The sequence below is a fragment of the Vanellus vanellus genome (genome assembly GCF_965231255.1).
Source record: "Vanellus vanellus genome assembly, chromosome: 23".
Taxonomy (NCBI): domain Eukaryota; kingdom Metazoa; phylum Chordata; class Aves; order Charadriiformes; family Charadriidae; genus Vanellus; species Vanellus vanellus.
In genome coordinates this window covers 6,384,431-6,398,109 of record NC_138928.1, presented here as the reverse complement: position 1 = coordinate 6,398,109, position 13,679 = coordinate 6,384,431, and the positions used below count along the sequence as shown (strand labels likewise).

General features: G+C 49.8%; 2 protein-coding genes across 2 annotated transcripts; one reads left to right on the top strand and one right to left on the bottom strand.

Annotated features, from left to right (window-relative positions):
* Positions 1-719: 719 nt before the first annotated feature.
* LOC309680862 (adenosine receptor A3-like) lies at positions 720-5,431 on the bottom strand (the record flags this gene model as incomplete). Its single annotated transcript, XM_082494613.1, has 4 exons — positions 720-981; positions 2,271-2,341; positions 3,888-4,488; positions 5,097-5,431. 4 exons carry the CDS (start codon positions 5,429-5,431, stop codon positions 720-722), a joined length of 1,269 nt encoding a protein of 422 aa, XP_082350739.1.
* A 2,252-nt stretch (positions 5,432-7,683) lies between these two features.
* ADORA3 (adenosine A3 receptor) lies at positions 7,684-9,733 on the top strand (the record flags this gene model as incomplete). Its single annotated transcript, XM_082494663.1, has 2 exons — positions 7,684-8,130; positions 9,130-9,733. The coding sequence occupies exons 1-2, from the start codon at positions 7,781-7,783 to the stop codon at positions 9,731-9,733; spliced, it is 954 nt and encodes a 317-aa protein (XP_082350789.1). The 5' UTR covers positions 7,684-7,780.
* Positions 9,734-13,679: the final 3,946 nt, after the last annotated feature.

Sequence of the window (13,679 nt, the reverse complement as noted above, 5' to 3'; positions counted from 1 at the left end):
GCTGTTGACTCACACGATAAGATCATTGTGTGGGATTTTTTTTTTTTCCTGCATCTTTGTGTCACTTAGAAATATATTTTTTTTCTAGAAAATCTGTTGTCCTCCCCTCCACCCGCAATGTGGAAAGGGAATCTGTGCTCAAAGCCGCAGCTGAGGTTGCAGATAGACCTTCCCTTCCTGATCCTTATCTCACCAGGATGTAGGAGGATCCTTGGGGAATAGCTGGAAGCCTTTCGCTGGAGCCATCCAAGGAGCGAGCAAGCTGACTACAGCCTTTAAATGGCAAATCCATCAAGTGCTCGGGGACCAGGATCCCAAACGCTGTTTAACCCCATCGAACTATGACATCCCCGGGCTCTGCCGCACGGGAGCCGCCCCGGCTCTGAGCCCAACCTGCCCCGGGCATGTGCTCCTCCTTGAGCCACCTTCTCCGCAGAGCTCTGTGGGCACCGCCGCGTCAGCTAAAGAACAGGATCTAAAAATACTCCTTCGAATCCTAATCTAAACCAAAGCCTTAAATTGCTGGCTCACAAACTTGTTCCAGCTGCGAGCTGCTCACAGGCGGGTAGTTTTGCATGGCAGCAACTCCACGGCTGAGTTTCTCTCTTGGGCAGGAGCGGGGGACGGCAGAGCCGGCCGGGTGCCACGCAGCAGGACTGGGAGTAAAAGGTGGTGGGGAACAAAAAGGGGTCTGGTCCTTTCCTCCACCTTGGGCTGGGTCACACCAGCTCTTCTGGGCGCAGCTCTGAGCTACAGCCGGGAGCTCTCGACAGCACCGTGGCCGTGGGGAAGGTCAGAGCCGCCCTGGGTGACCGGAGAGGGATGGGGGTCGGTGGGTGCTGAAGCTGCCAGTGACAGCCATGAACCCAGGGGCTGATGAAGACGGTATCATCCACCTCAGCATCATCCTCCCCCTCATCCAGAGCAGACTGCTGAGATGTCTGACAAACTCTCTGCTTTTGCTCGATGGCTGATGCCCACCTGATACCATGGAAGAATGAAAAAATGACCCCTGGACCCCCGGGCAGCCAAGCTTGATCCTTCTTACAGTCCCTCCTGCTGCCAGCCTTATCGGCCTGCACGAGGTGGCCTGCTTCAGATCACAACTGTTTTTATGAAAAAAAATATTACTGTATGTGGCAGCAAAGGTGTCCAAATAGTCCAACGACACCAACACAACCAGCAGAAGGATTATATAGTATGGCAGCGCATATTTATGTGTACACAAACACACAGAGTATAAATATCAGCAGCGATAAGCGGAGGATTGTTAGCACCGACGTACAGAGCTCTGTGGTCTGAGCTCAGCCATATGTTTCCCTAAGCCTCTTGGTGGGAGCACAACGCATGCTTGCGGGGGAGCAATTAGTAGAGAAGTAAAGGAGGGAACCCTTTGGTCAGGATCTGGGGTTGGATGCCTGTAAGCAAGTAGTGAGAAGGGGAGGGCAGAGCTGGTTTCCATTCCAAAATGCTCCCTGATCCCACGCACCAGCCCCATTTGGATCCTCTGTGCAGGGAGGGTTTAATCACTTTGCAAGCCATAAAAACCTCCAGCCCAGTGTTTCCTGATGCTGGGGCTGAAGGAGGGTGGTGGGAGAGAAGCCAAGCGCCCACAGAAGGAGGATGCAGGGCCGCGAGGAGGGATGCAGCACCCAGAGTCCCCCAGGGCATCCCTGGGCTGGGGACGAAGCCGCGCTTGTGTGGGGCAGAGACAGCAGAAGCGCTCAGGCTCGTCCTCCGTTGGTGACAGAGCAGTCGCAGCAGCCCGGCAACCCAGTCCTTTCATATTTAGCACAGGAAACAGATGCTGCCTGGCAGAGGAAACATCTGAAGAAAATAAGTGCACCTTGTGCCTCCCCCGGCAGGAACCCGGCGGGAACAGGGGGTGCTGGGCGGAAGTGCCCCAATTCGGCCCCAGTCAGGGCAGGTGCAGCTCAGCTGGGTGCGGTGGCATCACCCGCGGCTGCATCAGCGGGGACGGGGGCCCAAAGGGCTTTTTTCCTTCAGGTCTTCTTTTATTTCTCCTTAGAAGCGCGGGGAGCTGAGGCAGCACAAGCACAGCTCAGTTGTGTACTTATTGGGAAGGCGGTGGTCCCCTCCTCTCGCACCTACTGGTGCGATCCCGCCTGAGAGTCATGAAATGAGCTGATGACCATTTCTCACTTCACCTACAGCCCAGGAAATGTGGGCTCGGTGTACCGCGCAGTCTGGGGGCAACGCAAGACCCCTTCCCTCTGCTCAGGGGCGGGTGTCCTGTCGCAGTCACAGACCTGTGCAGGTACACGGACACAGGTTTGCTGAAGACAGGTGCTTTCCTGAACTCATCTCTAGTCCACAGCTGCTAAAAAGGACAGAAAAAAAGAAACCCAACATCCTGTGCCCTGGTAGGACCAGCAGTGTTGTGAGCATCTTTTAGACAGAGACAGCGTCCCCGTGGGAAACCACCTGCCTTCTAAGAAAAAGCTGTGGGATGATCTAAAGCTACTAAATTTGATGGGCTGATGCGAACAAACCCTTGCGCAAAGGCTGCTCCCTTTCCTCCCGTTCCAAAGCACCTTTCACAAGCGGGTGCTGCTGCCCCATTGAGCCGCGTCAGAGCATTTTCGGGCCACGAAGCCCCCTCCTGCCAGCAGCAGGGCTGCGAGCCCCCCGCCCAGGCCCGTGTCCTCTCGACTGCGTTTCGCTGCGCTGCGCTTTGTGCACACACAGACCCGGCAGCCGCGGTCCGGCTTCTCCTCACATCCTATAGCACCGCTGCATTTGTAGAGACATTTCTTCTGTGGCAACGTGCCAGAGCATTTCTTTGTCGCTCCACCAATTTGAGAAACAGTTTCCTTAAATAGAGCTGAAAAGGCAAAGAGAATACTCACAGAGGAGGAGCCGTTAGCGGCGGCAGAAGCAGTGCCAAAGGCTCATGTCAGCTCTGCCGCCAACCCGCTGGAGTGACCCGAGCTCCTGCAGAGGGGGGTCCTGCCCCAGCCCACCCCCGGCTGCAGAATGTCCGGGGCAGCCCGAGGGGGAGGGCCGGGGCTCCGGGAAAATGACGGCGGGAGGGTGAGGAAGACTCCGCTGTGGCGGGACCGGACCCGCGGGGCAGCGCTGCCACCTCCCGGCGGGTCGGGCTCTGCGGGGCGCAGCGATGCTATAGCATCGCAGAAGGGTTTGGGCTGGAAGCGACCTTGAAGATCATCTCGTTCCACCCCCCCCCGCCCTGGGCAGGGCCACGTCCCCCCAGCCCAGGTTGCTCCCAGCCCCGTCCAACCCGGCCTTGAACACCCCCAGGGATGGGGCAGCCACAGCTGCTCGGGGCACCCTGCGCCGGGGGCTCACCGCCTGCACAGGGAAAGATTTCTTCCCAATATCTAATCTAAATCTCCCCTCTTTCAGTGTAAAACCATTCCTACACGTCCCATGACTCCCCTCCCTGATGGAGAGTTCCCCTCCCCAGCTTTCCTGGAGCCCCTTTAGGCACTGGAAGGGGCTCTAAGGTTTCCCTGGAGCCGTCTCTTCTCCAGGCTGAACACTCCGAACTCTTTCAGCCTTGTTATGGCTTGAGTAATCCACAACAAGTTATTGTCGTTTAGATAATTATTTTCTCACCTGATGACCCCTCCCCACCTGGGAAGGGGAATCAGGAAAAATAAGGAAACCTGAGTGTTGAAATGTAAACAGATTTAATAGAATAAGACAAAATAATTAACTTTAATAATTCTAAAGAACCAATGTTGATCTCGATACCAATATAAAACATACAAGGATTATACCCAGCCCATTCTATCAGTAGAAGCTGTGCACTCCCAGCAGTGACAGCAAATGTGGGACACTGCAAGCGCTGCGCTATTTCAGTTGTTGTATGCAGCCCGGACAGACTGACGCGTGGTGCTCACTCCCAGCTCCACCGTGTGCCCTGTGCTAGAAATAACTAACTCCGACTTCTGGTGCAGTATGTAAGTCCTCAAGATGAAAGCATACGTTTCTTTGAACGTCGGTATTTTGAGGGCATAGATGAAGGGGTTCATGGCTGAGTTGGCATGCGACAGCAGGATGCCCAGGTACATCAGAGGCTGTGGGATGGTGCAGGAGGGGCAGAAGTACGAAATGCAGTTCAGGATGCCCAGAGGCAGCCAAGACAGCGCAAACAAGAAGAGGATGAGGGCCAGATATTTGACCATTTCATATTCCTTCCCACAAACTGTTCCTCCTCCTGGAGGACTTGCTGAGCTCAGGCTTCGTTTTAGCCACATGATGCAGAAAATCTCAGTGTAGAGGGCACACATGATGAGCAAGGGAAGGAGGATCCAGGCAAAGAAGCTGAAATACACCACATAATCCATTCTCATCACAGCCAAATAGTGACACTCAATGTAGCTGGAGCTGCCTGTGTGCTGATTCCACCCCAGCATGGGGACCAGCCCCACCAGCATGGACACGAGCCAGCAGAGTCCCAGAATCACACAAATCTTTCTCTTCGTGACAGCTGCCCTGTACCTGGGTGGGCAGGAACCACCAGCCACATTAGATGCAATTCTTCAGAAAAAAAGAACTACAATGTTCAGGAACTTGTGCTTTAAAGGACTCATTTCTGGTTGCCCTAGTTTGATTTAAGCACAGTTCTCACAGTTCAGTTGGTCCTTAGCAGCTTCTGATATTTAAAACATATTTTGAAACTACAGGGGAACCTCCAAATGGTCACCGATCCCTTTTAGATGAGAACCCAGAGATGCAGGATCAAACCCTTTCCTGAGAAATACTGGTTCATTTTGACTCACACCAGTAGAGTGGTATGGTTGTCTCCCAGGGGAAAACCTAAAGACCACCACCTTATCCAGACTTCAAGCATATACACATTTATGAGCAACCCTTCCCTGACTCTCTGTTGCTTAAGATTTTTGAGGCATTGCTGAATTGCCAGGAGTGCCCGGACTGCTGGTGCTCCGTTGCCTACAGTTTGGGAACCTCTCCTTTGTATGAGTTTCTCTCAGAGAACCAATGATGCCCAGGAAGCCCCATGATGCTGCAAATAGGGGAGCAGGGAAATATAAGGGAGGAGAGAAATGGGGAAAAGATGATGAGATGGGACCTTTGCCCAGACTCACCTCGTTGACAGCTTCACTCGCAGGTACCTGTCGACTGCGATGGCCAGGAGAGCCAGGATCGAGGCATGAGAGAAGACCATCATCAGGCAGCACATGAACAGGCAGGAGTAGAAATGGATGACGACTCCCAGGCTCACCATGACAGCCAGTGGTGTGACAAGGATCCCCATGGCAATGTCAGTGAGTGCCAGGGAAACGATGTAAAAGAAGGTGGACTTCTGAAGAGCTGGGTTCAGCTTCACTGCCCAGATCACCAAGGCATTGCCCACCACTGCAAGTATCCCAATAACAGACTCCGTCACAATATAGATCACATCCAGGCTGCCTAGTGACATCTTGGACATCTGAGGCTGTTTACATCCAAAATAATTAAATGCTGGGCTGAATTCTTTTTTTAACTCCAACAGCCAGGTGAGAAGCCAGCTCCTCCCTGATGTGCTTTAAATTAAGTTCCTCGTTCAGAATTTTGTATGCTTTCCAATCTGCATACACAACTCACTTTTGAAGATGAGCAGAGCAAATTGTTCGTGAAGATCCATTTATCAGACCTTCTACACCAAACCCTGTAGCATCTTTCTTTCTGTCTCCTTGAGGTTTCAGCACCTTTTTGCGCACACATTTTTGTACAAGAGTCAATGTTATATATGTTCACACTATGAACAAACCGCAGAGCCTACCTGTCGTGTGTGGTAATTTAGCTGGTCTGTGTTAGTCCCGAATGCACGACGCTGGCTGCTCTGCGCTGCCTAGCAGGGTGAATTGCCATCGCACAGCTCTACGGCACTGCGGCCCCGTTGCTCCGTCTCAGAGCTTCGTTAGAGCCTGCTCAGCCCATACGACGTGCAGTGTAGGTGTAGCATCAGAGAAAACGGGGCCAAGGGACCTCGAGTGATCCAGTCTGTTCCCCTGCCACAAAGAAGGGATGGGGACAGCAAACACGAAGCCATTCAGCTGGATTTTGGGTGAGCAAAAGGAGGAAGAAATATTTTCTTTTGACTGTGTTACACAAGCGGCTCCCCTCACGTCCCCCAGCGGGCACAGGGCGGCAGTGGAGGGTGGGCCCAGTTAAAGCCCCTATAACTCAGGTTTGCAGTAGCTGTCTCTGTGAGAGGCATCTGCCTGCAGCCACAGGAGTAGATGACGGAAAAGGAAGCTGGCGGCTGAGGTCACCCGAGGAGATGCACAGCGAGCGCAGGAAGCGGGGACCGCTCTTACCCAAGCTGGGCTGGCTGCCAGGAGCACACAGACATTTCCCATGTCTGCTCGAAGCTGCAAAGCGCTGCTGCCCACTCCTTCCCAGGTACTTCCTGGAGAAATAAGTCGTTCAGCTTGCAAAAGCCCAGCATACCTCCCAGCTGTGACTTTCACATGCGTCTCTCTCTCCTGCATCCACAGATACCCCGTGTCAGATTTGATTAGAAAACCAGCACAGCCAAGTTCAGTTGCAGACTGGGACCGTCTATAGACGGCTCACCATTTTCCCAGCAGTAATTCTACCAAAACGACCTCCAGTCAGGGGGCAAGAAGCACTTGCCTTGATTTCAAGAAGTGGAATTTGTCCAACTCTTTTGACAGTAGAAAATAATGCAGTCTCATTTATTTATGGCTCTGTCTCCTCCCAGGGCTGATTTCACTTCCCCATCCTCAGTTTTGCCAGAAAGTTGGGTGGAAGAGATGGAGAACTCAGTGTCTGGGGAACAGAATACTGCCCATGTTTGCTTAAGGCTTCGTTACCATCACATGGCACCATCCACCTGATCGTGTACTTGCTATTTGCTCACTCCTGGAGAGAGTGCGTTTCTGTGCCCAAGAGCCAGGTCACCCTGCGACCTGCAGACTGGCACGAGGTCGCAGGTTTGCATCTCTTCTCAGTTTCCTCTGAAATGGGAACAGCTCTTTCACTGCGGACCCACATCAAGGAGCGAGGAGGCACCACGCGCTGCCGGGCTCTGCCGCAGCAAACAGGTCACAGCTTTCACAGCCTCTCCCTGCTACTTCCCATCACTTCCCACACCTTTCCTCGGTTTCTCAGTCGCCATACTGATTTCTAGCAGAAAACATCACTGAAAACGTCAACTCCATTACAAGTGTTCTTGTCAGGCTGAGAAAGGTCCAAGTAAAGAGAATTTTTCGGCCACCTCAGGGCTTAACTGAAATGTCATACCCTGATTAAATCAAGTATTGGAATTTAACGAAACACCCTTCTAACTGTCCCCTTAACTGCCTCATTTCCTATAGTGACTGCAAAGTGATTATCTAGATTGATAAGTGGCAGCTTTGCACAGTCAATTCTGGTTACAGTTCTCCCACTTTTAAAACTGTGGCTTGGAAGAGGAAGCAGTTAAAGTGTTTGTTTATAGGTTGCTGGTAAGCAGACTTGTGGAAGCATTTCTGTTTTTTTCCTTCAAAATAGCTTTTGAAAGTACTTTACTGATACCAGGCTGCTGGAGGAATGCTGTGAGCTTCAGGAGGTGTGTCCAGAGTAGGGAACATTTCCTGGATGCTGAGGTATTTGCAGCTCTGTGGAAAGCAACAGTCGATTTGCTGCCTGAATACCAAGGAGGTGAAATACCGGAGGAGGTTTGCACGCCCAGACGCGGAGGACAAATCCCACACGAGGTCATCGATGCCCGTGCTCCCTTCTGCAGCTCGAGCCAGGGTGGGAGCATCTCCAGCAACTCGCCATGCCAAATGACAGCCTGGTGCTGAGCAGCCTGGATGGGATTTACATCGGTACCGAGTGCTTGGTTGCTTTGTTTGCCACTTTGGGTAACATCCTGGTCATCTGGGTGGTGAAGCTGAACTTGACGTTTCAGAACACGACTCTGTACTTCATCGTTTCCCTGGCGCTGGCTGATGTCGCAGTGGGGATCCTTGTCATGCCCCTGGCCATCGTGGTGAGTCTGGGCATCAGCGTCCACTTCTACACCTGCCTGTTCATGTGCTGCCTCATGGTGGTGTTCACAAACGCGTCCATCCTCTCCCTCCTGGCCATCGCGATCGACCGGTACCTGCGAGTGAAGCTGCCAACCAGGTGAGCGCTGGACCACCACGAGCGCCCCACTCACTCCATGCCTGCCAGCTTTCCCACGCTCAGCCTCTGCCCCAGGGGTGCCACCTCCTCTCTCCTCCTTAACTTGGCCCTTTTCTAACAAATATTTACTCTAAATGCAGGCTTGTGCATGGAGAAAATACCCGTGCCTAAAAGCCCACCCGAGATGAGCTTTCCAGAGCAGGACCCACTCCCTGCAGTTAATACTGCAGCACGGACAGACCCCAGGGGTGTTTGTGTGGGGCCGACAGCTTGCGGTCACTGCTGGCCAGAATTTGGCCGCAGGATGAGCCAGTGGTCACACAGCTGAATTCTTCGGATGCTTTGTTAATTGCATAGGATGCTGAGGGTACTATAGATTTCTTTGGGGTTCTGAGGCTAGTCTTTTAAATAGAACTCCTTCTAGTATTTGCTGAAAATACAAAAGAAGCAACAGACTTAATAAGGGCTAACTTAAGAAGTCATTCACTTTCCATATTTAAATGGAAAAGTACATAAGCTAGAAACCCAAAGTGTAACCTCAAGCATGAAAGAAGTCATATTTTTTTATGGAGAAAGGACCTATAAAATTCAAGAGTGAAAGAATAGTTTGGTGCTACAAATGGCCTAAACCAAATGTAAAAGTAGGGTACACCCAAGGAAGCTGAGAAATAAGATAGGACTGTTAATAGCAGAAAAGCAGTATCTAGGCAAGAGGAGCACTAAGATCATAATGAAACAAGAAACAAAATAGATGAAAACATCCAATTATAAAGAGGGGAAGTTCAGCATATTTCTTTGTAGGGTGCTGCAAAGTAACTGTTACAAATGAAGAGTTAGGGTGTGTCTCAAAATAAGATTCTATTCCCCCCCCCCAAAAAAAGTTAATGCTCCATTTTGTGACAATGAACCTGTAGCATTTGATTGTGCAAGTTCTTGAAACCATCCTCAACTGTTTTTAAAACTTCTGTTTGACGTGACCTGGGTTTTCTTACCCAACAGATATAAAATAATCACTACAGGGAGAAGAGTTTGGTGGGCGCTGGGTTCGTGCTGGTCTGTGTCCCTGCTGGTAGGATTAGTCCCCATGTTTGGATGGAACAACACAGAACCAAGAAGCTCTGACTTTCTCAGGTGTCGATTTACCTCTGTGATGAGGATGGATTACATGGTTTATTTTGGCTTCTTCACATGGACCCTTGTCCCTCTGCTCATCATGTGTGCTCTGTACGTTGAAATCTTTTACATCATCCGGACAAAGCTAAGTCAAGGTACAACCAACTTGAGAGGGGCAGGAGCTTTTTATGGACAGGAGTTCAAGACAGCCAAATCTCTAGCACTTGTTCTCTTCCTGTTTGCGATATCCTGGTTGCCTCTGTGCATTATAAACTGCATTTCCTATTTTTACCCTGAGTGTCAGATCCCACAGTCTTTGATGTACTTGGGAATCCTGTTATCCCATGCCAATTCTGCCATGAACCCCATTGTCTATGCTTGCAAGATAAAGAAGTTCAAAACCACGTACCTTTTAATTTTAAGGACCTATATCCTGTGCAAAAAAACAGACCCAGTTCTTACAGAGCAAACAACAGACCAACAGTCATAAATAAAGAACGAATGTTGACCTGCCAGTATATACCACACCATTGATAAACCACTTTGCTGTTAAGAAACTCATGGGGAAATGTGTGTTCTGTTTTATCTACTCCTGCTCTTGCACAAACTCTTTTATGATAAGCTCTTCTTACTCAATCTGATGCACATTCGACATTAAGCTCAAAAGTATCATTTACGATCTTCTGCATTATTGTACCCCAGAGAATTCTGCTTGGTGGTCGCTGTACCAAGCCCAGATCTTCCAGGTGAGCATCTTCATTTAACAAGACCTCCCAGGTTTTATTTATTGGCCTGAGTGTTATTTGGCAGACCAGCGGCCCAGAGCACTGTTAACAAGGCAGATTTTTGCTGCTAGTTCCCCAGCTCGGATCCATGGACAGCTGGTAAAATCAGTGCTTGTTCATTTCTAGTTTTAACTCAAGATCGAGAAGTCTTTGTTATAATTTTGATTTCTCTTTTTGCCCAGTTACGGGCCCTTTGATTACACGCAGCCAGACTTGCCCTGACTGTTTTTTTGTCCGGTAGCACCTGCCCAATAAAACTATAGCATCCCCTGCGACACCTCACGGAATCACAGTTTCAGAGTTGGAAGGGACCTCTAGAGATCATCTAGTCCAACTCCCCTGCTAAAGCAGGATTGCCCAGAGCACATTACTCAGGACTGCATCCAGGCAGGTCTTGAAAATCTCCAGAGAAGGAGAGTCCACACCCTCCCTGGGCAGCCTGTGCCGGTGCTTTGCCACCCAAACCTCCTCCTGCAGCTGACCTGCGTTGTGAAATCACCCTCACCTGCTGCTGGTGGTCCCGCTGCTGACCATCTCAGCTGAAAGGCCAGAAGCCACACTGACTTTAATGACCCTCCTCTTCTTTGGACGAGATCCTGTCAGTGGGAGACTTTCATTGCTTTTAAATCAAGACAATGCTCACCCCACAATCCTGCAAAATTGACCCCTGACATGGAGCACCAGGCAAGAGCTGAACACACTGAAATGATTCACTAATGAGATATGCTGGGGACAGAGCAGCATGCCAGTCAAAAGATAACGACTGTCAAAAAATAAACTAATGATATATCTAGGTTCTTTCCTGCTTCCCCAGCTCCTTAACCAAGGATAGAATCCACTGTCGCTAAACCATTAAGGATGCATTCTCCTAATTTTTACTAGAAAACATCCATTTTGTGGATTCTTCCTGCACAGCACATTCCCACACTTAATTCTCCCTACACAGTCACAAACTGTTTTCCTAACACCTGATTTAAAACTACTTTTCTGCAAGTCTCCTCTGTAAACCTGAAGAACAGTTGCTCTTTTTGTAGCAACCTGTTACAGATCTGAAGACTACTCTAAGTTGTATGTAAATATGTGCCTATATGGTCTTTGTACTGAATCATTTCAAAATACAGAAGAGGTACTTAAGACAAATTTTGTCCAGTGTTGTTTTTTTTTCCATAAGGATTGGTTGGGTCCACTGAAAAACAGGATAAATATGTTCTTTGTTGTCGTAATACAATCGCAATCCAAGCATGTCCTCACTGACTATTCTTACAGCCTTTGTCTTCTCTATCAGTTTAGACTATATATAAATTTGAGTCTGGTCAACTTGTGCTGCAGTCAGTGTTGTCACATTTTTATGAATAATAATAAATATTAGACAGATGTTATCTTAATTCAGTGTACTCTTCTCCCATGACAATCAAAAAAGCAGCCTGCATGAAATCTCCACGCCATTTTAGTCGGTGTCCTGACTAGGATGGCACAGAAATTGCAGTAAATATCTCACCATTGTTGGCACAGCCTGGTTTTCGGGAACATGGGTCAAGCTGAAAGTAGGTCATTAAAGGACTTTTTTGGCCTTTAATGGTCTTTTTTCTCCATCTTCAAATAATAAAAGTGGTCTAGAAAAAGGAACACATCATTCTGCTATTTATCTCAGAAAGTGTTGGCGTCTGCTCCTTTAGCTGAGATCAGACATCTCAATTTATTATCTGATGTAACCCTTGTCACAGGCCAAAGCTCTGCCCTGTTACACAGTTCAGCTCTATGAATAATCAGGCCAGTAAAGGAAGTCACTGCCTAAGTACAACACAATTTTGCTACATGATCTCTCATTATCAGTTGATAGAACTGATTGGTTTCATGAGAAAAACAGGTCCCACCTAGAGAGCAGAAAATTATTTGTTAGAATGATGCACAGCAAACTTTGCCTATGTATTTTGGAGAAAGCGAGAAAAGACGGAGCAATGCCACACCGAACTCCCTGCCAGCTGCTCGACAGAGAAAAAGAACAGAAACTGACAGGACCGAGAGCAGGGCAGCCGTCCCAAAAGCACGCTGCAGAGGAGAGCGGTCTCAGCAAGCTGACCGAGCCCACCCAGCGCCCCGAGAGGGGACCCCAGGCAACAGCTCACCTTTTTGTGACGAAGCAGGATGCTCAGCACCGCCGGACACAGCCTCCCTGCGTAAGGCAACCAGAGGAGCCGCCGCCCTGCTGTGGGAGAGGGCTCATCACCCGCCTCCGGCCAGCGGTGGTACTGGGTAGACAACGTTCATGCTGGTCTGGGTCCCCGGTTCCCACTTCCAGCACTTACTCTGGAAACAGTTGTGGCCTTCAGCCCCAGACAGGGACCAAACAGGCTGAATAATGCTTCAACTCGATGTGAAGGTGGGTGAAGGCACATGCCAGCAGCCCACGCGTATACAAACACGACTCGGGGAGAGCAAAGGATTTTGCTCTCCTGCGAGAGCTCTCATTGCTGGCTGAGGGAAAGGCAGCCCGACAGTCATGTCAACATCATCACTGCAGCTCCAATAATTCATCCTCTTAACGTTGCAACCAGATGTCAGTTCCAAAATATCAGGGAATATCATAGGCCACTGCTGTCCATGCATCCTTCAAAGCACCATTTAACCCGTGAGCCGTTCCCAGCCACCCTCCCAGGGTTGGACAATTCGTACTGGACTTTCCCATACCCATATATTTTGCCTTGCAAATTCCTGCTGTGAAAGTTTGTCTTTAGGGAGACCACAAGTACAAACACTTCTAGCAGAAACCTACCAAAATAGTAAAAATGGGAGAGCCAGAATAGCAAAACAGCAGACACAAAACACATCCTCTATTCTGATGAGCAGATGCGTGTCCCAAATTCCTCTAGCTGTCTGTAAAACAAAGAGTTGGCTGATGGATACCATTAAAAGCTGCAGATGACTATGCAGAGTGCTCAGCATGGGAAAGGGAGAGAGAGACGGATGCTCTGGGATGAGGCAGGACCACCCAACGGGCTGGCAGAGGTGCCACCACTGCTCTGCGAACTGCTTCTCATAAAGCCACCAAAGGCAGCAGGACTGAGCTGAGCTGAAGCCAGCTGCCCATGTGCAGCTTCGTGCTGCCATGGGACGGAACATCCAGCCTCGCTCATCTGAAGCCCCTCAGATGTCAGACTTGTGCCTTCAGCCGCAGCACGCAGGAGGCTGGAGGACCCGCGACACTTGTCCTGCCTAAGAGGTTCCTCTAGAGAGGTGCTTACAATAGCACGCACGCAATCATCTGCATTTTCAGAAATGAGAAATACCCACCAGAATCTGACACTCTCTGCTGGCCAGAAACAAGGCGGCTTCTGGAGCCCCGAGGGCCAAGGCGGCAGGAAACTTCGCTCCGACTCAGCCTTGCCGGAGAAGCATTGTAGGACAGACGGACATCACTGTACTGCCCCGGACAACAACCCTCGCACCCGCGGGCACAGGGACGTGTGAAGATGCTCCTCTGGGGCTGTAAAGACTGAGTTGCTTGTGGTAACTTTTGCACAGTTTAAGAAAAGGCAACAATTTTTAACTATTTACAATGTATATAGAGCACTATAGGTAATAACACATGAATGAATGTTTCCAAAAATTTTGATGGTCACACTGTGATTGTGCATTTCTTTTCTGTGACCC